This window comes from Manis pentadactyla, chromosome 16 (genome assembly GCF_030020395.1).
Source record: "Manis pentadactyla isolate mManPen7 chromosome 16, mManPen7.hap1, whole genome shotgun sequence".
Classification (NCBI taxonomy): domain Eukaryota; kingdom Metazoa; phylum Chordata; class Mammalia; order Pholidota; family Manidae; genus Manis; species Manis pentadactyla.
The window spans coordinates 79,111,580-79,137,453 of NC_080034.1; the positions used below are offsets into that span (position 1 = coordinate 79,111,580).

Sequence of the window (25,874 nt, forward strand, 5' to 3'; positions counted from 1 at the left end):
CTCATCTGGCTTTAGTGCATCTCCATATCAATAGGTGTTTCCAAGGAGGGGAGAGAAGCAGTCCATCTCCATATCAATAGGTAATTACAAAGGCCAGAGAGGGTCCAGAGAGGTAAGGTGGGGTTTTTTACCTCAAGAGAGGCACGGGACAAGTGCCTGTAAGCAACAATTGGGTTTCTTAAACTTTATTTCTCCCTTTGACTGATTACAGTTTCAAAGGTATTTTGCCCTGGGATTTCCCCTCCCTGGAGTTATACAAGTTAAAAGAAATGTATGAAATAAATGTAATGACAGTGTGAGATGTATATGACAACTGTTCATTCTTCTACTGAAAACCTTATCTTTGCCCAAGGCCAAATGCTGCAATTTCAGGTTCAATGAGGTCAGCTGAAATTTCTTAAAATACAAATGAATACTTGGTGAAAATAAAAGACACACTGTTGAAATAATTAACAGTGATTATATCTGAATAGCAGGGTTTCAGAAAATTTCTTCCTCATACGTTTCTGTATCAAAAGCCTCCCTCAAACTTTGGGAAAGGTACATAGTGTATAACAGTAGCAAGTGTAGAACAGAGAGTGGTGAATTTGGGAAAGCTGGAGTGCACACCTTTCCATGCAACCACACCTGCAAATGAAGTCAATTCTCAACTTAGCTCAACAAACGTTTAAGGAGCACAAACCCTGGGGCATGCCCTCCTGTATGTCTGAGCCCAAGGCACTCCCAACTAGCACTTGCTGGGGAGGGAGGGCCTTTAACCCATAGTGCAAAAATAACTTTCCCTTCTGAGTTCTTGGCTGAGACCCTTTCCAGTAATAAAAGATTAATAAGAGAAAAACAAGTTTATTGACATGTATACCCCATGTATACATGGGAGATACCAGGGAAAAATGAGTAACTCAAAGAAGTGGCTTACAAAGCATCTTCAACAAAGAACAATAAATTTGTGGAGAAATGAGAGAACAAAGGAAAGCAGTTGTAGGCTCTGAAGAGCAGAGATAAAGGTTAGTCGATAAAATTTGTTATTGTAGAGTCCTCTGGTGCCCAGTGATGCCAATAGGGTCTAGAGTTGACTCTGGGACCAAACTTTGTCCTTCCTGCTGGAGGCAGGGGAAGGCGGACAGTTTGTAAACTTAAGTCCTGCTTTTAGGCAAATAGGGGGAGGGCAGAGAGCTTTTCTTACATCTGTTTAATCTCAAATGCCTTCAGCTCACAGTAATCCTTATGCCAAAGCAGAGTATTTTGAGATGGCATGTCCTGAACTCCTACTGTCCTATTTTGGGGCAACATATTCCGCTGCATATCTGAACTGGCCTAATGATACCTAATACAAACTCAAATAATGAGCTGGCAAGAAAAAAAACATAACCAGAAACCTTAACACAGAAACAGAAAATTCCATTAATTCGACATTTATTAATTACACACTCACACAACTCTACTGACAAGACATTGAGGCATTTACAAAATTATAAAAAACTGGAAAAATGAGCTATGCGCACGTTTCAAAGCAAAATACTTCCACACCTCCAACTACAATTACTCTAAAACTTTATCACATAAAACACAGCACAAAAAAAATCACAGCATAGAAGTTACACTCAAGTAAGGTGCTATCTAAAATAGCTGCACATGAATAATTAAAACTATAGCCTCCCGACTTCAGAGAAGGCAGTCATGTGGTACAATTTAATAATGTAAGTTAACAAAGAACATTTATTTGCATTGTTTCTGATCTTTACTTTCATAGAATCTTTCCATAAGAATAAAGGTAGACATGGAAAGAAACAATACTTGCCATAAAATCATATTTAAAAGAGATTGAAAGAGCTACTGATAACAGATGCAGATGAGTTCTTTAAGTGAGGCCCCCTGCACAGCTGGGAAAGTAAACTGAGAAGTGTATTTTCTTGCCCATAGGCTCCTGTTATCTGGGTAATTTCATTTGAGTTATGTGACAGTTGCTGGGAAGTTCTTGATGAGAACTCACTGGAGCAATGCTTTTTTACATAGATGTTTAGTAAGATAAAATAATACTTGAAAAATGAAGGATGATTAATATCTATCTCCCTCTTGGCCTAGATTAGGGGTTGGCAAACTTGCAAAAAGCCAAAGAGTAAACATTTTAGGCTTTGTAGGCCTTTTTCAAGTTCTCAGACAAGAAAGTAGCCATAGATCGTATGGTAAATGGGTATAGTATTAAATGTTTCAATAAACATTTATTTATGGATCCTTAAATCTGAATTTCATGTAATTTTCATGTATCATGAAATATTGTTCGGATTTTTTCCCAACAATTTGGTAATGTAAAAACCATTCTCAGGTTTGGGTTGTAAAAAAACAGGTGGCAGGCCAGATCTGGTTTGTGAGCTATAGTTTGCCAACACCTGGTCTAATAATGGTCCTTTTCTAATTCTGGTTGTAAAGTATATTTTTAAAAATCCCACGTATCACACACGGTTACATTATTGAAAAGTTACCAAAAAAAAGTTCATTTAGAAACACTTCTCTTTCTCCCCACAACCCATAAGGATTTTACTAAACAGGAAGTTAATTCCTTTTCAAATTACTCTAATTACAAAATTAATCATATATTGCTAGAGTCTCTGGCCCTCAATTTATGCACGTGGTGAGCCATACAAGAAAACTCAAAATCTGTCACCTAGTCAAGGAATCCACTGGCTTACGAAGTTACAAACGTATTTGTATGTATTCTTCCACATACCTCCAAGCATCAGTATTACAGACTTCTAAAAAATAGTGCTAGAGCATTTTTATTGTTAAAAGAAAACAGATGGCATACCCAAATCTTAAGTAATTAGAGTTATATAAATCAATCTAAACACTATAAAAATAAAAGGCATTCAGTGTCAGTATGCCAAGTCTGTGATTACTGACAACGCCTGGGCAATGTAAGTCACTAGGAGGTGGAGTTCAGCTCCTTCCTTGTTTGGGCCTTGGGACACCGCTGCTGTAATCCAGGCCACATAATGAAAGCTCCAGGACTGGCCACGGGTCCTTCAGCCACAGGGACATTCCAGGCCTTGTTACTCAACAACAGGACCCCCTTGCTCAGTGAGGAATGCTAAGTACTGGGTGGGGTTCCAGAGTAATTGCCTCTAGCACTACCTTCATCACAGTTTCCTTTTACACCTGGAATCTCCATAGAAGGTCAGTGGATTTTGTACAGAGTGAGAAAAGAAGGAGCTTCATCTCTGCCTATTCAGCCAGGAGCAGCCTTTAATCCTTTTCCTCAGTATATCAGGATTGATGGGAGACATGTCCAGAAAAGCCTAGGACTTTCTTAGAGTTTTTCATTCAGAGTGACAGGAAACACTAGTAATAGGCTGTGATTTTTTTTTTTTTTATGATGAACCGTAAAAACTCTTATTGGATAAAAGTTGCCTGAAATTCAAGGTCTCATGTCGCTTCCACAAGGTGGCTTGACAATTACAGAAATTCCTTTTCCATCTGAGATTACTGGGGTCAGAGTGCTTATGCTGTTTTGGAAGTGAAGGAGCTCATCTCCCAAGGACAGAAAGAGCAGGCTGCAGGTGACAACCGCTTCCTCAGGCTCAGGGGGCTGGGCAGGCGGGCACTGGCCTTCCCTCAGCCTGGCAAAGCTACCGCCGGATGCCTTAGGAGGGCTGTGCTGCTCATGGTAACAGCTGAACTTACATCAAATTTTCATTTTTTTTTACAAGTAGTTTTACTTTCTTTTAGGCTCACAACACCCCATTGAGCCAAGAAAGGCATATATAGACCTTGCACTCCTCACAAACAGCATCTATAGGATCAAAGCTACTACTCAGGGAGGGACCCAGGCCGGCCAGTATGCGCGTCCTTTCTCTTCTACCACACTGCCTCTAGTTTGTGAGCTGTAGTTTGCCAACACCTGGTCTAATTACGGTCCTTTTCTAATTCTTGTTGTTAAAATATATAAAAAAAAAAAATCCCACTTGCCTCTACTCTTCTTTGCTTTATGCTCATTTCCCAAAGGAAACCAATGAAACTGAAAATAGGGCAGAAATGGAAACATAATCTCCTAGTAGTAAATTTAGAGGAGGACTTCAGTGTAAAAATGGGTCCAGAAAAAGGCAGAGTGGCTCCTTCATTCCTCACAGAAACACAGGCAACTCTGCTGTTTCAGAAGTTGGAAAACTGATTGATTCAGCCTCTGTATCAACACCACTGACTAGCTGGAGAGGAGTGTCAGGCTGCGCCGGCAGGTGGCCAGGGTGCCGTGCCTGTGACCAGCCCGCCAGTCCTACTCGGGGCATGCCCCTGCAGCCCTCTGCATCTAAGTCCTGGAGCCACGTGGGAGATGGCTGCGCCACTGCCCTGGGTGACAGGGCCCCACAGGCTGGCTGGCCTCACTCCGCACCTTGCCCCAAGGTACGTGGGGTTGTGGTGGGGCTTCAGGGTTTCATTATAAACCCAACGATGGCTCTCGGAGACTCTGCAGACACAGACCAGCCACAGGTACTGGCCCCTAGGCAGGTAAGGGGAGGGGCGGGACTCACATCTGCTTAAGATCATAAGTACTGGATGAGCTTTAAAAAATCATTAATTCCAATAAATTCTAAGTTTATTTAAAATAATGGATGGTAATGGCCCCATATATTATGTAAGCTTCCTTTTTTATTTAAAAAAAATGGAAGAATCCTACAAGCCTCCAAAACACACATACTTGAGTTCCAGATACTCATCAATGCCATACCTGGACCCCTCTCGCCCAAGGCCAGACTGCTTCACCCCACCGAAGGGGCACTCCACGGAGGAGATCAGCCCTTCATTCACGCCAACCATGCCGACCTCCAGCTGCTCTGCCACCCTCCAGATCTGGGCTGGGTCTTGAGAGTAAAAGTAACCTGTTACAGGAATAAGGGACAGAGCATGTGGAACAGTTATTAAGGACATGTCTGTTGCCTAGGATGCCACTGATGACTATCTGTCTAGTCACCTGGCTGGAACTAGTCACAGGTCACCCCTCCCTCATACAGCCCCAACTTGGTCTTCTCCATTGCTCATCCGAGACCTTTGGAAATCACCTTTCTGCTTCTGTTCCATTCTCACGAGGGCTCTCACCACCTCCCACCAGGACTGTAACAGTAACTTCCCAGCTCCTAAAGTCTACTCTTCAATCTATCCTGCACACCTGTTAGGTTAAATCTCATGATATTTCTGCCAAACCTTCTGGTGACCCCTCATTACCTATAAAATGAGGTTAGACGCCTAGTAGGTATTTAAATCCTCCCTAGGGTGGTTCCAGTCAACATTTGCAGCTTTACTTTCCATCATTCCAGTCACCAAGCACTGTCTCTAAACTCCTCAATCAATTCTCCTTGCCCTTTCTTATTTCACTTCTTAACTTCCTTGATCCTCTCGGCCCAGAATCTATCTCCTCCAATCTCTGCACAACCAGAATCCTGCCCATCTGTGATGACCTCGTCTAGAGCACAACTTCCTACACCATCATCCCAATGAATGAAAGAAAGGAATGCTGAACTCAGAGCCACAGGGGCTCTTCTACACACTGTACACCAGCTCTGTAACTGTTTTGCATCGACAGCATGGGGTAAGGGACATCACACTCTTCCTCTTGTTATAAATAGTTCTCTTAGCCCCAGATGGGAAGCTTCTATAGAGGTATAGCTCTATCTTTATGTCTTTGTATCTTCCTCAGTACTTTGCTCACTGTGGATGCCAAACAGATTTGTTGAGTGCATTTATGCATGTATGATTTTGTCAGGGTAATAGGGTGCACACTGTGGCTGCCTTGACCACCTCCTTATTAAAGAATAGTGGCCAATCAGCAAAAGGCATCTTTGCTTCTCTCACCATCCTTGACACTCTCTGCTGATGCCCTTGGTCTAGTGCTTCCTCTTCCGTTCAGGTTTCCAGGAGCCAAGCAAAATAGAGGGAAAAGCACTTGGAATTTCCAGGCACCAAGCCCTGAGAACATGGGACTTAAGGGGTGTGTGCAGTTGTCCACCTGGAACTAGATGCACAGCCTCAGCTCCCATTGCTCTCCTAGGTCTAACCAGGTGCATCAAGGGGAAATGACAAAAGAATTGCACAACTTGCACAAGCCTGGAAAGCAGCTAAACACATGTGCCAGTGATGTTTCCTTCTTAAAACCCAGGGCAATATTTAAAAGGCAAATTCCAGCATCAGCTAGAGAAGTGAGCATGACTGCCACCCAGCAAGGTGAGGCCTACCTGCTAACCCAACGTCAGCCGCGTTAGCGATCGCCACAGCCTCCTCCTCTGTATCGAACCTGCCAAAGGTAAGATGGGCCATCAGTAAGACGTGTAAGAGGAGAGTGAAAAAAACCAGCTGTTTTTTCTCCTGGTTAGTTTCCCAAACAATGACAAGGGGTAAGCTGGAGTTTTGCAAAGAGATCCCAGGGCAGATCACAGAAGAAAACGGCACCTCTTTGCATGACGATTCCATGTCCGAGGCCAGCGGCACCAGCCGGCACTGGTTCTTCCCTCAGGAGAGAACGAGAGACAAGCAGGCCAGTGTGCAGGGAAACGCACCAAAGCCACCACATCAAACAAAATGCCTTCAAGGGTCACTACTCTCGCCACCTACTAAGAATATACATTCATAACAACTACTTTAAAAGCAACCATAATGTAGTAGAAAGAAAACCGTCCAGAGGAAGCTGGGGCCCAGGCTGCTGTCGGCTGTACCACTTACGCTGCACACGAGAGTGATGGCGCCTGGGCTCCGTCCTCTGAAATGAAAGCATGGCAGCAGCACTGAAGCCCTGCGCACTGTCTTTCAGCTTTATCACTTCAGTTTTGGAACAAGATTTGAGGCATTTTTCCGTTGCCCCGGAACTTTAATGGCACCAGGCAGAGTTGACTGGGCTGCCCTGGGCCCTGTCAATAGAAGATGAAGGTTGGAGAGAAGAGAGCTTCGGGGAGGGAAGGCCAAGGAGGGTGACCCCAGGAGAATCACTTGTTCTGAGGATTCCTTGTTCTGAGCTGTCTCTCCCAGGGCTTGTCTCTCCACTCTCAGGTAGCAACCCTTTCTATCTACAGAACAGGAAAACAGGGCATCACTTCCCTCTGTACCTCAAAATGCAGTAATCACACCTGCAGTTGAGGCATCATTGAGGACTTTCACTTTTCAGCTGTGATACAACATCGGAGCGTCCCTCCACTCCGTCCCAGGAGAGGGGGGTGAAACTAGAGTTCACTGGTAACAACTGTTTATCCCAGACCTAAATTTTAATTATATGGCTGCCATATAATGGTATCAGGCAATGTGCTAAGTGCTTTACATACATTAAACATTTAAACCTTAAACCCACCCTGGGTGGCAGGTCCTAGTTTTATCCCTTTCTCTGTACGAGGACCCTGAGGTTCAGAGAGGTTTACTCGTCCGAGCGTACACAGGTACGAAGTAGCAAAGCCTGAATCTACACCCAGTTCAACTCCAAAGTCTGTGTTCCTAATCACTGCATCCTTTTGATTCTTTGAAAAGGCCAGGTTCACATTCTAGGTAAAAAATTTTTATTGAAACAAAGAAGATGAAAGTTCTTCAAGTGGTCCCTTTCCCCAGTGGAGGATTAATATATAAATCTCATTAGCAAGATGGTAACAAAGCTGACAAAGGATATGATAAGAAAGATGGTATAAAATGAAAGACACTCTGGAAGACAAGAAGGTAGTTGGACCCTGGGGAGAATGATGGCCTCAAGGGAGAAAGCTGGGGGCCATCGATGGAGGGTGGGAAGGGCCACAGCTTATGGGGCCTGCGCCTCCCCCTTCACACATGTGAATTTCAGGTGCTGTTGCCTACAGACCTGGATCCCTGGACCAATGCTCTGTTGCTATGGGCAGAAGAGCAGCAAGGCCAGCTCAGGGAGGCAGGGAACTCAGGAAGCTGACATAGTGAGATATCAAAGCAAGTATGGGCAGCCACACAAGACAGGGGCCTCTTGTCTGGAATCCCTTACAAGAGAGGCAATTGCAAAATACCCTGGGAGTAAAGGATACCTGGGGCAGGAGGAGTGGTGTTGAGACTGGATTTTAATACTAGAGGCTTCCTTCCTGAGGCTTGACCCATTGCCCTCTAAATGTACCAGAAGGAACATAAACTAAACTCTAAGCTTTTTACCGCAATTCCAAGGCAGATGCTACCAGCCAAAGCAGCTAACAGTTCAAGAGTCTAAAGATGAGTTCAGAGAAATCGATAGGCCATCTGAAGAGCTCCAAGACTAAGATAACAGAGTAACCTATACTAGAGGAAGCAGATAGTGGAATGGGATAAAAATGTAAGAGAAGGGTAAGTATCCACCTCAAAAGAAGGGTGTATAATGAAGCAGGAAGGATCAGTTATGGGGCAGAACCACTTGGTGATATCAAGAATGAAAAAAGTAACTTGTGCTAAAGAACTAGGTGGATGGGTTAGATGGTAGAACGGGTATATTCGAATAATGAACTGCTACACACGCAGATGGAGGGAAAGGAGTGTCTCAGAAGACATCAGGAATGGATGAAAAAGAGTTCAGAGAAGTGGAGGATGAAAGCAGACATATTACTACAGTAGACATTGTAGAAGGCTGGGAAAGGGTAAGTGGAGGGGAAAGAAATATTTGGAAAAACGATGACCAAGAATTTCCCAGGACTAAACACTTTAGATGTTAAAGGAAGACATTAGAACCTCAGAATGAAAAAAACCCATAATGTGTCACACCAGTAACACTTAAGAATATCCAAGACCATGAGATATTTTAAAAGTGTCCAAAGAGAAAAAGTAGATCCTTTCTAAGGGAAAGACCCAGACCTTAACTTCTCAGTAACAACCCTGGAAATAAGTTGACAAAGGGGTAATATCTTCAAAGTGTTGAATCTATAATTTTATCCAGGCAAATTATTATTTACTTGTGAGTGTGAGATAAAAGATCATGTAAGAACCCAGAACGTTCACTTCCCACAGACTCCTTTAAAGAACCTTTTGAAGATGTACTCCATTAAAAAGACAGATGAATTCAGCAGAAAGCAAGAAGTAAGAAAGCAAAGAATTTGGTAATTTTGTGGTCTAAATAGGCAATAAGAACACCCACCCAGGCCTTACAACAGCACATGAACCAAAATTCTCTCTAGGTTTCCTTTTTGTATACGTTCTCCTATCTTCCTACCAGCTGAATGCTCTTACTTGATAACTGGTGCCAGAGGTCCAAAAGTCTCTTCATGAGAGCAGAGCATGTCTTTGGTGACATTGCTGAGCAGAGTGGGCTCAAAGAAGTTCTTTCCAAGTGGATGTCGCTTCCCACCTGTCACAATGGTGGCCCCTTTGGAAATCGCATCACTCACGTGTTTCTCTACCTGCATGAAGAGAAAAAGAAGAGTCTTTGGGAAGGCTGGTTGGGGTACTCTGGAAACGATGCAATCTCTTAAAATGTTTAAACTGCAGAAAACTATAACTGGTTTGCTCTTTTCTCTTTTGAAAATAGGTTTAAAACATACCCTAGTTCTACATATGCAGATACAGAGACCATCGGAGGGCACATGGTATGTACAATGGTGCCCTCTCCCCGGTCTTTGCCTTCTGGCTCTTTGATCTTCCTATTTGTTGAATGGTCTAATGCGTAGTGGTGTCCTTCCAGGCCTGAGGCCAGGTAGTTTTCCTGGGATCTGTTCTCACTGCAGTCCTCGGTTTTTTCCAGGAATCGTGGAGCCCATGTTGTCTCCTGGACTTCACTCTCATTTTACTCTAATCCACTCTTCTCAAGTTGTTGTTTTAAAAAAGGTGCACTAAAAATGGCTTACTTTTGGACTTTTCTGACCCTGCATGTCTGGTGTTTTACTTTGTATTGGTGGTGATGAAATTGTGATCTGAACTAATTTTCCTTCAGAATTTTGAGTACACTTGTACACTTCTAGTGTTGCTGATGAAAAGTCTAATTCTAAAGCAGTTCTACTTGAACAGCCAAGTTTGTGGGTAGCCTGTCTTCTGGGATCTTTTTGTATGTTCCTGACATTCTAAAATTTAGCAAAATATATCTGGGTTTTTCTTCTTATTCATTCTACTTGGCAGTTGGTGAATGCTTTCAATCTGAAGAACTGTTACTTTCCCTACCTGGGATAAGCTTTCTTCTATTATTTATTTGACACTGCTATTTTTTCCATCTCAATTCTTCCTTTCTAGAGCTCCTATTATTAAATGCATATCCCCATCATCTCAAATTAAGTCTGACTGCCTTTGGCATTTGTTTTATTTTTCATCCGTTTTCCTTTAAATCTAAGAGCTCTACTTCATTTTGTTTCTTCATCAACTGACTTTTAAAAGAATTTTTATCGGAGGATTAAAGATGGTGGTGTGAGAGATGAGACAGAGAACTCCTCCTAAAACCACATATAATATGAAAATATAATACAACTAATCCTGAAACAGCAACAGAAAAGAAGGCTGTAGCAGACTGCATACACCTGGAGGAAGTAACAGACCTCACAGAACAGGGTAACGTACCAAAGCTGTGACCCAGCGGGGCCCAAGCCCCTCCCCCACCCCAGCTCACCGGCAGAGGGAGTGGAGGCCTAGGACTGCTGAATACCTAGCTCGGGAGATCTGCGCTGGGAGCACAAACCTACACTGCATGGTGCACTGGTGATTAGTGGGGTTGGAAAGCTAAGGTAGGTGGAATACCTGGAGAAACTGAGATTCCAGCTGCTTGTGGAAAAGAGGGATCCATATCTGGCTGCTCTGGGCATCAGTCTGAGAGACTTCCTAACAGCGAGAGGGCTGCTGAAGGGGCAAGGATTGCACAGAGCTTATTGCTCAGGAGAAAGGACAGGTAAACAAAATTGTCCGGGTGCACTCTGCCAAGCAGGTTGGGAACTTTTCCAGCTCCCTGGCTGGCTACATACCTCCAAGGCCCCCAACCATGATACACAGCCTGCTGCATCTTCCTCCCAGCCAGACCGCACCTCGCTTGCAAACTGGCAAACTCTGCCCTGGCATCAGGCCAACCAGAGGAAAGCCCCGCCTACAGCAGCTACGAACGCAAAGCATAAAGGCTTACTGTGTTCGGCCCACTGGTTCAGGCAGTGGAGACAGACATAGCAGCTGGGAAGCAGGAAACAGCTCTTTCCTCCCCCCAGGCACCAGCACCACTCCCCTGGGCCCCCGACATTGCTCCAGGGGCTTAGAAGCTCCAGAGAGTATAGATTCCTGGCACTAGAGGGCGCCACATACAAATATGAAACGTCAAAGGAACCTGGTTCAAAGCAAAATCTCAACACCAGAAAAAGGATCAAGTCATACTGAAGTAATCAATCTTCCTGAAAGAGATTTCAAAATAAAAATCATTAATATGCTCCAGGAGGTAAAGAAAAATAGTCAAGAACTCAGGATCGAATTTAGGATGGAGATGCAATTGTTGAGGAACACAATGGAGGGTATTAAAAGCAGATTAGATATGGTGGAGGAGACGATAAATGAAACAGAAATTAGAGAAGAGGAATACAAAGAAGTTGACGCCCAGAGTGAAAAAAGCATCTGGAGGAATGAAAGAATACTGAGAGAACTGTGTGACCAATACAAACTGAACAATATTTGCATTATAGGGGTACCAGGAGAAGAGAGAGAAAAAGGGATAGAAAGTGTTACTGAGGAGGTTAATTGCTAAAAACTTCCCCAATCTGGGGAAGGAGATAGTCTCTCAGGCCAAGGAGGTGCACAGAACTCTACACACAAAAGCAGCAGGATGCACGTTCTTCTCAAGTGCACATGGAACATGTTCAAGAATAATCATATACTAGGCCACAAAAGGAGCCTCAGTATTTTAAAAAAGACTGAAATTGTACTAACCAGTTTCTCAGACCACTAAGGTATGAAACTGGAAATAAATTATGCAAAGAAAATGAAAAAGCCCACAAACACATGGAGGCTTCACAACATGCTCCTAAATAACCAATGGATCAATGACCAAATAAAAACAGATCAAACAATATATGGAGACAAATGACAATAATTCAACACCGCAAAATCTGTGGGATGCAGGGAAGGCCATGCTAAGAGGGAAGTATAGTGCAATACAGGCCTACCTCAGGAAAGAAGAACAATCCCATATGAACAGTCTAAACTCACAATTAACAAAACTAGAAAAAGAAGAACAAATGAGGCCCAAAGTCAGTAGAAGGAGGGACATAATAAAGATTAGAGCATAAATAAATAAAATCGAGAATAATAAAGCAATAGAAAGAATTAATGAAGGCAGGAGCTGGTTCTTTGAGAAAATAAACAAAATAGATAAAACTGTAGCCAGACTTATCAAGAAAAAAAGAGTCTACACACATAAACAGAATCAAAAATGAGTACGGAAAAATCACTATGGGCACCACAGAAATCCAAAGAATTATTAGAAAATGCTATGAAAATTATATAGTAACAAACTGGATAACCTAGAAGAAATGGACAACTTTCTAGAAAAATACAACCTTCCAAGGCTGACCCAGAAAGAAACAGAAAATCTGAACAGACCAATTGCTAGCAATGAAATTGAATTGGTAATCAAAAAACAACCTGAGAACAAAATTCCTGGACCAGATGGTTTCACCACTGAATTTTATCAAACATTTAGTGAAGACCTAATACCTATCCTCCTTAAGGTTTTCCAAAAAGTAGAAGAGGAGGGAATACTTCCAAACTCATTCTATGAGGCCCGCATCACCCTGATAATACCAAAACCAGGCAAAGATACCACAAAAAAAGAAAATTACAGACCAATATCCCTGATGAACATAGATGCAAAAATACTCAACAAAATATTAGCAAACCAAATTCAAAAATGCATCAAAAAGATCATCCATCATGATCAAGTAGGATTTATTCCAGGGATGCAAGAATGGTACAACATTTGAAAATCCATCAACATCATCCACCACATCAACAGAAAGAAGGACAGAAACCACAGGATCATCTCCATAGATGCAGAAAAAGCATCTGATAGAATTGAACATCCATTCATGATAAAAACTTTCAACAAAATGGGTATAGAGGGCAAGTACCTCAACATAATAAAGGCCATATATGACAAACCCACAGCCAACATTATACTTTACAGCGAGAGGCTGAAAGCTTTTCCTTTAAGATCGGGAAGACGACAAGGATGCACACTCTCCCCACTTCTATTCAACATAGTACTGGAGGTCCTAGCCACGGCAATCAGACAACACAGAGAAATAAAAGGCATTCACATTGGCAAGGAGGAAGTTAAACTGTCCCTGTTTGCAGATGACATGATATTGTACATAAAACCGTAAAGAATCCACTCCAAAACTACTAGATCTAATATCTGAATTCAGCAAAGTTGCAGGATACAAAATTAATACACAGAAATTTGTGGCATTCCTATACACTAACAATGAACTAGCAGAGAGAGATATTAGGAAAACAATTCCATTCACCATTGCATCAAAAAGAATTAAATACATAGGAATAAACTTAACCAAGGAAGTGAAAGACCTATACCCTGAAAACTACAAGAAACTCATGAGAGAAATTAAAGAAAATACCAATAAATGGAAACACATCCCGTGCTCATGGATAGGAAGAATGAATATTGTCAAAATGGCCATCCTGCCTAAAGGAATCTACAGATTCAATGCAATCCCTATCAAAATACCAATAGCATTCTTCAACAAACTAGAACAAATAGTTCTAAAATTCATATGCAACCACAAAAGATGCCAAATAGCCAAAGGAATCCTGAGAAGGAAGAATAAAGTTGGGGGGTTACACTTCCTGATGTCAAGCTCCACAGTAATGAAGAAAATTTGGTACCGGCATAAGAACAGACCCATAGACCAATGGAATAGACTAGAGAGCCCAGATGTAAACTCAAGCATATATGGTTAATTAATGTATGATAAAAGAGCCATGGATATACAATGGGGAAATGGCAGCCTCTTCAACAACTGGTGTTGGCAAAACTGGACACCTACATGTAAGAGAATGAAAATGGATTATTGTCTATCCCCATACACAAAAGTAAACTCAAAATGGATCAAATATCTGAATGTAAGTCATGAAACCATAAAACTCTTAGAAGACAACATAGGCAAAAATCTCCTGAATATAAACACAAGCAACTTTTTTCTGAATGCATCTCCTCAAGCAAGAGAAACAAAAGCAAAAATGAACACATGGGACTACATCAAACTAAAAAGGTTTTGTATGGCAAAGGACATCATCACCAGAACAAAAAGGCATCCTACAGAATGGGAGAATATATTTGTAAACGACATATCTGACAAGGGGTTAACATCCAAAATATATAAGGAACTCACATACCTCTACACCCAAAAAGCAAATAACCTGATTAAAAAATGGGCGGAGGATCTGAACAGACACTTCTCTAAAGAAGAAATTCAGATGGCCAACAGTTACATGAAAAGATCCTCCACATCACTAATTATGAGGGAAATGCAAATTAAAACCACAATGAGATATCACCTCATAGCAGTTAGGATGGCCAGTATCTAAAAGACTAAGAACAATTGCTGGTGAGGCTGTGGAGAAAGGGGAACCCTCCTACATTGCTGGTGGGAATGTATGTTAGTTCAACCATTGTGGAAAGCAATATGGAGGTTCCTCAAAAAACTAAAAATAGAAATACCATTTGACCCAGGAATTCCACTCCTTGGAATTTACCCAAAGAATATAATTTCTCAGATTCAAAAAGACATATGCACCCCTATGTTTATTGCAGCACTATTTACAATAGCCAAGATATGGAAGCAACCGAAGTGTCCATCAGTAGATGAATGGATAAAGAAGATGTGGTACATATATGTACACAATGGAATACTGTTCAGCCATAAGAAAGAAAGAAATCCTACCATTTGCAGCAACATGGATGGAGCTGGAGGCTATTATGCTCAGTGAAATATGCCAGGCAGAGAAAGACAAGTGCCAAATGATTTCCCTCATTTGTGGAGTATAACAAAGAAGCAAAACTGAAGGAATAAAACAGCAACAGACTCAGACTCCAAGAAGGGACTAGCAGTTACCAAGGGGGAGGGGTGGGAGATGGAGAAGAGGGCTGAGGGGTATTATGATTGGCACACTTGGTGTGGGGGGGATCATGGGGAAGACAGTGTAGCACAGCGAAGGCAAATAATGACTCTGTGGCATCTTACTGCACTGATGGACAGTGACTGCAATGGGGTGTGGGGGGGAGACGATAACATGGGTGAATGTAGTAACTCCATTGTTTTTTCATGTGAAACTTTCTTAAGAGTGTATATGAAGAATACCTTAATAAAAAAAATTTTTACCATCATGTGTTTGATTTCCAAAAAGTCCTTCTTGTTTTCATCACTCCATTTTCCTACAACCTGCTTCTATTTTATACATGTACTATCTACTCAAAACTTGGAGGACACTATTAGATTCTTAGAAAACCCCTTTCTGTTCCCAGATGCATCGGCTTCCTTGAGGGTTTTGCTTGTTCTTCCTGAGATTTCCTCTTACGTGCTGAGGGTTTGCCCTAAAAATGTCATGACCTTGGCTATTCATCTTTCTAATGAAGGACTGGGTTGATTAGTTTAGGGGGTTGGCATGTGCAGCCTCTGCTATTTCTAGTCTGTTCCCTGAATAAGAGGGACAACAGCAAGCTTGGGTTTCTTCTGACTTGGCCGGCTTCACTCGAAGGGCAGCCCCCATCCCTAGAGGCAGATAAAGGCAGGGAAGCCCCACTCTGTGCGCCTGCCCTCAGTCCGGAAGCTGTCGTTCTCCTAGGCAGGCTGCTACATTGCTTCAAAGGTATTTTCCTGCCCAGAGCACGTCTGCCTCTTGTATGTACTGGTGTGGGAATGACCCAGAAAACCGTGCAAAGGAAGAACCAGTTAAGGGCATTACCCTTCTCCTTCCGTTCCTATTCCCACCCCTGACATTTCAAGAAAGGTGCCATCCTAAAAAATGGTGCCCATTTCCTCTGCAGGCTTCCTCTGCTTTGACTTTTCTGTTAACATGATCCCCTCTGCCTTCTGGAAATTCATCCCAATTTTCTGCCCACTGGCATCCTCCCTATCCTCCCATCCTCAGCTGAATATTCTATAGATTTCAGAAAAGATAACTACAGGTTTGGGCATTCTGCAATCCAGGCTCACCCTTTTAAAACTGTCACCCCTACAATGTTCTCACAGTCCACTGTCTGTAACAAATCCCCATTAGCCAAAGATGGCTTCCTTTCTATGATTTATGTCTCTAAAAATAATTATATTTAACATACTTAATGGCTCGTAAATAGAATATGCTCTGCTGTTTACTTGTCACATTAAATGTGATGCGCAATTTTTTCCCCTAGAGTTTACACTGTGACTGTATAATGTATATTAAAGCCAACACAATGGATTGTTTTCAGACAAGCTGTTTTCTACTTAACTCCAAAAAAGGAAATCTTCAATCCTTCCTACCTGCTTTAAGTCCTAGGAAATGGCGCCCTCAACAAGCAATGTCTGCATCTTCACTTTGGCAAGAACAACAAAATCTCTGGGATAAGGGCTTCCCAGCCTGGCAAACTAGCATTAACTGGGACACAAAAGAAATCAATGTCTAGGCCCTATTCCAGACAAATTCAAACCCAGTCTCCTCAGATAGGACCCAGGCACCCGGAAATTACTGTTAAAGGCACAGGGTGGGTTGAGAACTACCACCACCACTTGAACCACAGCTGGTTACAGAGCCAGACTATCTTCACTGGCTGATTCACCCCAGGGACCAAAGTTACCTCAAAATCACAGGTGGTAGCAATCAAACTTGAGTATATGTTCCCGATCTAGACTAGTCCAAGGCAATAACTAGAAATTTATCAGCGTTCTGTCCGACCTTGATGCTTCCTTTGGTTTCCACTGGGGAAGGCATCAGGTAGGGGGTTTAGCTGACCTGAAAGCCCACTGGGTCTGGGCAGCCACTGGGGGTGCTCAGTCCTCGGACTCTCAGGGGGCACATGAACGCAGCTGGGCTGTGCCACCCCCCACCCCGGATGCTCACGGGCTCTCACTTGGTTTCGGTTCCTGGGCGGGATGGCTCTGCCCCACCTTGCAGCCACCTTTCCTCCCTTCTTTGCCACACACAATCTCCAGTCTCATTTGTCTGACTCTAATTATTCCATTAAAATCCTTTCTATCAGTAGAGACTTATCTAGGGAGAATATTGGATGTTTGGTATTACAATAAAGTTTCTTGTAAGCATCTCTAAAAAGGATTATTTTCTAAATCAGAACAAGGAGAGATCTTACCTAGCTAGTACTCAAATAGTGATGGTTTTTGAACAAACACAACCTTCCTAAAAGCAATTTCCCTTTCCCACCATCTCTAAATCCTGAACATGGCTTCTACTATTCTGTCTCTACTGGGATGCTTTCATCAAGGACTCTTCTGGAAAGGCATTTCTTTTTTTGTCAGTGCCAGCCAGCATTTCAGTCAAAACATAAACAATTAAAAAAAATAAAACTATAGTCTTACTTTCCTTTTAGATTTTCTATAAATTAAAAAACTTAGTATTTCAGGATCCTAATTCCTCAGGTTATGGGGAATAAAACTATTACCACCATGAGGAAAAGTTTAGGAAAGGCAGTAAGAAATCTAAAGTGACATGGGGACTCAGTGAAATGACAGAGCTGGGAAAACTTATGACCAGATGATGCCACTCAATTCACACAAACTGGCAGAAATGAACCCTTTTTCAATTTCTCTATTTTTCCCAAAATAGCCTTGCTGGGCACCTTGCTAAAAGTGTTATATGCTAGTTAAACTTTTGATAGTGAATCCATGAAATTTACTTAGCAGATCATAAAACGAACTTACCTTTTCTACTGCCTTTTCATTAATTAACGGGCCTTGAGTGGTTCTCTCCTCAAATCCACTGCCCACATGCAGGTTTGTTTTAATTGCCTCAGCAAATTTTTTCACAAAAGAATCATGGATACCCTTTTGCACCAAGAAACGGTTTGAGCAAACACAAGTCTAGACAGAAAAAAACATATTTATATAGAGAGCTTGTCAGGAGCTATTGACCCAACCAATAAATGTGACTGCTGCTACCTCTCTGAATGTGAAAACACTTCCCCGGGGGTTCTCATGTGTCCAACCTGCTCTTTCCCTCTCCCCGTGGACTTCACCCTAATGATCCATTTAGGGCATGCTTCTCCAACCCCTCCTCCCCTGACTGTGGTCATACTTCTGTGGATAAACAAGCAAGTATAAAATATCTGTGTCCAAGAAAAAAAGGCCACCTAACCCAAGTCTTTCAAGTGGTTTAATAAGCCATTATCAAACAAATATGGAAAGCAAAAGCCAACGTAAAAAACTATCTCCCTGAAAGATAATGAGGCTGCAGAGTCAGAGAGCAGAAGCTAGATGGAATGTATATCCCTCTGCTTATCAAACCTTTCAAGTGTTTGGCTGAACCTGACATTTTGAAAATGGACACAAAACCATTCTTCCATGCCTGCCCAAATTAATCAAAAGACCCTTGCTTATTTTTTTTAAATTAGATATAATTTTTAAATTATAAAATACAATCACATTATAGGAAACATAGTTATCATTGATGAATTTTTTTTCTTATTCATGTATTACTCTACAAGAAACAAGTATAAAGATAATTTTGTGTCCTATGCATTTTTATTGGCTTAAGGCAACAAACCCTGAAGTTGTAGGTTTACCAGTGTGACTCTGAAGGTTACACACATTGGCATTCTGTGTTTCTAAAAGGAAACAAACCTGTTTCTGAAACAACCATGCTTATTTAGGTTATGGGGGAGAATGAGGTTACCAGTACAGGTTAAAGGGGTAAAATTAGTTACCAAAGGCCAAGACAAGCATGAAGACTATTGAATATAGAATATTCCACAACATTTCACCTTTTTTCCCACAATATAACCTTTCAGAAGTTTTTATTCCATTTTTGGAATGCATTTAAAACTGCTTATTGATGAACTCTAAGACAAAGTACTTAAGACTATTTCATAAGAAGCCAGGATCCTGGCAAGAACTTGGGTAGAAACTGGGAGCCAGGACCCTAAGCTCACAGTCCTTGCTCCTCTCAGCAGAGTTGTGACTGTGATCCTAGGATGTATGACTTCAAGATAGTTAGTCTTTCCAGAGTTTCATTTTCTTAGCTGTAAAAGGCAAGGTTTATGTCAGATAATGCTGAAGGTCCTTGCCAGAACTATTATCCCACAATTTCCTATGAAGGAGTGAGCTCAAGTTGCTACTCTCCCAGTGACAACCCGGACACCCCCTTGGGCACACTGTAGGGTGTCCCTGTAGTGGGTAACAATCATGGCTCCTCCATCTCAGGAAGAGTGAGACCCAGATACAGGGTTTTTGAGTTTTTCAAGGCACCATCTCAACATCTTCCTACCACCTTTTCCATAAGACTGTGGGCCTGAGACCCTAGCTGTTCAGACTGTTTTGTGTCTGAGGAGATGATTATACCAGTTCAGTTGAGAACAACCCAATGAGGGAAATCTGAAAAAAAAAAAAAAAAAAAAAGACTCAAAGAATAGGGGAAAGAAGAGAAGAGAGAACAATTTGATTAAAAGACATCTGCTGTTCACAATATTGAAACCAGGGATTATATCTCATTTCTCTTTGGACCCTCTGAGCCTACCACAATTCCCAGGCAGAAAGAGGACCCTTACTAAATATTTGCTGAAAAAGCGAATGAACAAATAATGATGAAAGAAACCTGAAGTTTCCTTCCAGGAGATGAGTGAGGTGGCAAGATCTTTCTAAAATATATACACACACAGCCTGAAAAATGCTACGGGACTCACCTGTCCAGAGTTCCGAAATTTAGATGCCATGGCCCCTGCCACAGCCTGGTCCACACTGGCACTGTCAAATACGATGAATGGGGCATGCCCACCCAGCTCCATGGAGACCCTTTTCACAGAGTCTGCCGCGTGGTGCAACAGTATCTGCGAGTAAAAGAGAATGCTGTGAGCCCCTTAGTCAACTACCCGGAAGGGAAAGTCTGTTTCAAAATATTATCCAACAGTGAAAAAATCCAGGTGCATGGTAGTGTATATGGGATGACAGTTTATATAAGAATATACAGTAATACGTGTATCTGACAGAGAAACACCGGGAAGATATCAAGAAACTAAAAATCCTTATAGAAGGGAAGGAATCAGTGGCAGGGGTGAGGGTGGCCTTCTGCATGTGAACATGTTTATACTGTCTTGAGTTTTGAACCATATAGGTGTATAAACTATTCAAAAAACATTTTAAGATAATAGGCTTAAAAATCATAATGTAGAGAAAAAAATCATAAAACTAACCAGAATTCCATAACCCATAGTTCATCACTGATAAAAATTTAAGGTATATAAGGACACACACACAGATTTGTATACATACTTTTTTTTTTTTAATTAAAGAAAACAGGATGGTGGAGTCATACAGGTTTGTAACCTGCTTTATCTCCCTAACTAACCATATATATCTGGAACATCTTAATATGTTCACAACACTTTACACCTTGCTCCTTTAATGTAACACTATACAGTGAAGATTCTCTCATGTGAGCACATGTTTACAGAACATTCCTAGATGCCTGCAGAGTATTCCACAGCATGGCTGTTCCACAATTTATTCAGCCCCCATCTGTTGGAAATTTAGGTTGTTTCCAATTCTGTGCTATTAAAAATAACACTGCCATTATTTCCTTAGTATGAATTTGTAGAATTGCTAGCTCAATGCACAGTTGTAAGACTTTCTGATACATATAGCTATTTATGCTTTAAATATCTAGTAAGAGATTGGCATGGCCGAGGAAAGCTGCCCAGGAATGTTTGCTTTATTCTAAGACAGTAGTCATTTGTCTAGTCACAGCTGCAGGACAGATGGAACCACTTGGGTGGTTCAGTCAGCACACAGTCAAGGTCACTCGAGGAACGGCTGCCAGCCATATGTGCCCTGAGGCCATGGGTTTTACCAAAGAGCTATTGGTGAAAATGCAAACAGCTGGAGGACTGCCACCCTGCTGTTACTTCTCCAGATGCCCAGATGTATTATGCCAGCAATTAAATAGTAATGATGTTCTCAATGAAATGTTAACCATTTGACAAAGTAGTACACATTTTAAGATCAAATATATTTCTTTATTGGACTCAAGAAAACTTTTTATTTTGAATTTTTAAAAAATGCTATCTGCCAAGCCATTAATTTTCCTTAATTTGCTCACTCTTGGGTCACCTGCCTCCACCCGGCCTTGGACACCGACCCTGTCTCACAGTGTCTCTTCCTCCATGCGCACTTGCTGTGTCCTCTGACTGCATTTTCTTCCCACTGAGTCCCCATGGTGTTGGCGTGAACCTGGCTTTGGGCTGCCATGGCCCTGCAGCATCGCACACACTCCTGTCACCTCTTAAGTTCTGCTCTGACCTGAAGGTTCCCACTGCTGACCTTCTCAGGGCCTCAACTTCCAAAGGCCTGGAGAGGGAAGGTGACTGACCAGCTCATCTTTCTATGCCAGGTCACTTGTCCTAGGTCACTGGCCAGCCTACCAACTTGTTTTCCTTAAGCCAGGTGATCACTCATGGTTGAATTCTGTCGGGGGAGAGACAAGGGGTTATGTGCTATAAAACACAGCTGCTGTCCCCTCAACTGGCCCAGGGAGGGGTGGTCCCCAGAAGCGGGTGAGGGTAGGGTGGGCCTGTCCAGGACAGGTTCACTGGATGGGGTTCAGGTAGGCAAGGTTCTGTGCCCAAAGACCAGGAGCTAAGCCACTGACTCTCTGTAAAGATCAGCTCAGAAGAACCTCATGATATGTTGAGTAGTTAGTCCCTTTATTAGTGATTCCTATCACTCTTCCCTTTAATCCACTTGAAGAGAAACACGCTCCTAGATAAGTAAGAGGCAAAACTGGATTTGGTGGGAACACGGTCAGCATTTTCCTGAGGGTCTGTCAGATGGCAACAATTTTCTGAGCAAAGTGAGGAAAAGCAATAAGCTGCTGGCCTTTGTCCAACATCCTGGGAATTTCTCTGGCTTCAACAGCAAAGGTTTTGCAACTTCTCCTCCCAGGCCTCTCTTTTTCTCTAACTACTTCATAGTAGTGTCTGAAACCTTCTGAGAGTAAATTTGCATTGTAAGATCCACTGATTAGGGCTGTAGCAGTTTATGTATCTAGAAGTTTCTGCTTCTGATAGAAGTGAATGGCAGGTTCCCAAGTGCCACTCCCTGAGCATGACTTCATGACATGAGAAGAGTAATTATGGTTGGGAGTTCTTAACATTGCTTAATTCCTTCCTTCTCATGGCATCTAAAAATGACCAAAGTTTCACCAAAACTTTCAGATTACTTCTATTATTTTTATCTGATATGTGTGTCTAGCCATAGACATGTGTTTCATGCTATATATATGTTGCATGTAAGATATGTGTGTGTGTGTGTGTGTGTATATGTATATATATATATAGTAGCAGAAAAGTACACCATCCAGAGAGAAACACCACAAATAAAAACTTCTGTTTTACTCTTTTCTCTCTGTTGAACATTTAAACAGATATATAAAAATCTACTCACAGGCACACACATGATGTTTTGGGAGAAAAATGTTTGAATGTTGAAGGCAAAACAACCAACCAACCAACCAACCAGGACCTCTCTGTTTCTGTAAGTCCCTTTATGCTAAGTATAATTGTGTTCAATTCTAAGACATTCATTTCAACATCGACTGTGTGTTTCTGGAGTCTTTCAGTCTAGATTATGAAAGAAACCTGCATTCCAGAATTGAGGAAATACAATGGATAATTTTCAGCCACCTCACATACAACAAATAATGAGAATCTTTACTACCCTGACTCCTTCGGTACTGGCGAATAGGAACCTGTGTCATTTCACAACAGAGAACACCACCCAAAGAACTGATAGAGGATGATCAGACATCACTTTATCCAAAGAGCTTTTAACACTCTGTTGGAGATCTTCCTACAAATGGTGATCAAGATAAAACAGTAATTTTACAGTCTATAAAGAGAAAACATTAGAATTACGTGTATTTTTTTAGACTAAGTCACGTACCTTTCCAGTAGTTGTTGAGCCAGTGAAGGAAATTTTGGATACTAGAGGATCAGTACAAAGTGCTTCCCCTACTTCCTTGGCCTTCTTTTGAGAGCAGGGAATAACATTGTACACACCTGGGGGAATTCCAGCCTGATTTGCAAGCTATAAGGAGAAACAGCAACGATGTGGTAGCAAATGATCAAACTGAAAATAAATAAATAAATAGCTGCTTTCATTCAAAAAGCAATGGGCAGAAAAAACTTAGGTTGACTTTGGGGACAGAATAAGAGTATATTTGTAACCGAAATAAGATTCTTATTGTGCTAAAGTGATATTAATGTGTTGTGATACATCATGAAAATAAAATTTCTTAGAGCATTACTTTCTATGCCACATCCTGTTAAAATATAAAAATCCCTGGATTTTTCTTTCCCCAGAAAAATCAGAGAAGAGTTCAAGAAGTTATTTGCTCACATGTAGAATTAAAGGGAGACAGTAGAGAAAAGCACCTATTGTGTGCAGGGCAGTGGGAAGGCCTTCACACAGGTGAGTTCCCAGTGCAGTGGGGAGTAAAGGGAGGCCTTGCAGGAAGAATCATGCCAAGGCCACACACTGGGAGTAACCGAACCAGCAGGCCAACCCACAACCAGCTGACCCGGAAACCAGTGACTTTTCCAGAGTAATGCTTTTTGGATCAGACATATCCTAAATCATTTTAATGTTTGAATCCCATTAACAATGAACTTACTGCACAGATATGACTGGGGATTTTAGGAAGACAGTGGGAGCAGCAGAGTTTTTAAGTCTCTCTAAATCTCTTCAAAAGAACAGAACCAGTTAGAAATCCAAACTGGATTTTACAAGACTGGTGTAAGCCCTGACAATTTTTTAAAAATTGCAATGTAAGTGCTTGACTTAAGTTTGATTGCTAAGGCATCCACTTCTAAGATGGCTATCTTCATGAACACGATGCCCGCCACCTGACTAAAGAGCCAGGCTGCCTCCCCCTAAAGTCTCCTTGTTTCAGAGCTCTCTAGTTGACTTAGCCAACCATTTGGCTGCTTGTTTTTGCCTTCCCTTGCTTTAATTCCACTCGTACGTTTTAAATCCACCAATCTAAGAAGTGAACCCATGAAACCCTAGGCTGCCCACCCTCGACCTCAATGAAAGCCCCAGGTGCTGGCACTTGCCACAGCCTTGCTGTGTGGCCTTATATGGGTCATGCACCCTCCAGGACTTGTGAATAATGGACCTGTATTTCGAAGTTTCATGATGGTTACTGTGAGGGTGTTTTGCAATCATAAGAACCACAAGGGCCAGTCCAGCCCTAACACTGGTTCTGAAAGCAGAAATGACTCTGGGGAGTTTGCTGTGGCCCAGGTGACACCCTCAGACATTTCTATTGCTGTTGATATTCTGAGGTCCTAAGAGCACAACAATGGATGACAAAGTATCTTCATAAACTGCACATTGCAAGTGGGTGGGGACACATCGCTGACAATTGGAGAGTGTCAGCACCTTCCTGAGAAGATGCAGAGGGAAGCAAGAGGCCATCTGATGGACCTGGTAACAGAGAACCCCGAACAGCCCACAGGTGTTCATGGAATACAGGGCGGCCACTTGGAAGAGCAGGTTAGGGCAAGCAAGTGAGCACGGAGTGTAGGGAGGGTGCCACGGTCCCGGGGCCCAGTGGGATAAGGGTGAAGGTTCAGATAAAAGTGGGGGGAGGGAACGGCCAGGGACTCTCAGAAAACAAGAAACCAAAAGATAACTCTGTGAAGTCAGAGAAACTATCTCTATCCAGGCCACCTAGAAGTTTAGGAAAACTAATTTCATACATAAATAAATTCTCAAAAAAACACCTCAGTCAAATCCCATACATTATTAAAAGAAAAAACAAGAAGAGCAGAAAAGCATCCTCACAGACCACAAAAGCATACCAGAAAGACATGCCCATAAAAGAGACCAAAACGGTTAACTTACTATGAGATAAAAAATGATAATAGAATTGTACTAACAGACAAAAGAACAACATGAATTGGAATTAGAACAACATGGAAATGACGTGAAGCAACACAGCGAAGAATCAGATGTAAAAGAAAAAAATCATTTCTGAAATAAAAAAGTAAACTAGAAGGAATATAAGAATGAATAAACATAGCAGTTAATACCTTAAGAAAAATGGGTGAAAAAAAGGCATTTTTAGAGATTAGGGAAAAGATGAAAAGGATACAAGAGAAAGTGACAAAAAATATCAACACATGGATAGTAATGATGTAGAGCAGGGAGAGACAAGCATCATGATTAATTTTCCAAAAAGCCAAGATATAAACAGTATAGAAAGAACAGGAAAGATTCTATCTTTAAAGCTAAGGTTCCATTTTAAAAAGCAGGAAGTTTGGAAGTAAGATTCCTAAAATACTCCTTAGCAAACAGACAATAACTCAACCCCCTCTGCCGGCAGGGCTGGTGGCCCTGACTGATGTCTTCCCAGAGGGAGGCACTATCCTGGAGAGGAACCGACCAATTTCTTGTGTTAATTTTGCACAGTTACCTGGAGGACTGATAATAGAAAAGAGACATAATAATGTCTATCCCCAGAGATAAGCATTATAAGTCTACACCCCCTGGCCCTTTGCCACATTCCTGAGAAATCCTTAAAAGACAGAACCCCAGCTTTTGGGTGTGCCTCCTGAGGATGCCCACACTTCCTTTCTTTAAGTGAGTACCTTTAAATAAAGCCTTCTCACTGCTCAACTTACTGCAGTTCTGTCTTTTTGCTATTTCATTCTATTTCCAAGTCTGCAAGTGGGGAGGGGCTGCTGAGAGCTG

General features: G+C 41.9%; 1 protein-coding gene across 4 annotated transcripts in view; it reads right to left on the reverse strand.

Moving 5' to 3' along the window:
- Positions 1 to 1,377: 1,377 nt before the first annotated feature.
- ALDH5A1 (aldehyde dehydrogenase 5 family member A1) overlaps positions 1,378 to 25,874 on the reverse strand; it is a 42,526-nt gene continuing 18,029 nt past the window's right edge. For 2 of the 4 annotated variants that reach the window (XM_036911663.2, XM_036911661.2), the window contains 6 exons: positions 23,061 to 23,204; positions 19,808 to 19,951; positions 17,832 to 17,990; positions 9,175 to 9,344; positions 6,222 to 6,280; positions 1,378 to 4,871 (listed from right to left, as the gene is read on the reverse strand). In XM_036911663.2, the coding sequence (XP_036767558.2) occupies positions 4,666 to 4,871; positions 6,222 to 6,280; positions 9,175 to 9,344; positions 17,832 to 17,990; positions 19,808 to 19,951; positions 23,061 to 23,204 (882 nt within the window). In that variant the 3' untranslated portion in view covers positions 1,378 to 4,665. The remainder of the gene's footprint in view (positions 4,872 to 6,221; positions 6,281 to 9,174; positions 9,345 to 17,831; positions 17,991 to 19,807; positions 19,952 to 23,060; positions 23,205 to 25,874) is intronic. The other 2 variants (XR_005030133.2, XM_036911662.2) reach the window with 2 other exon arrangements.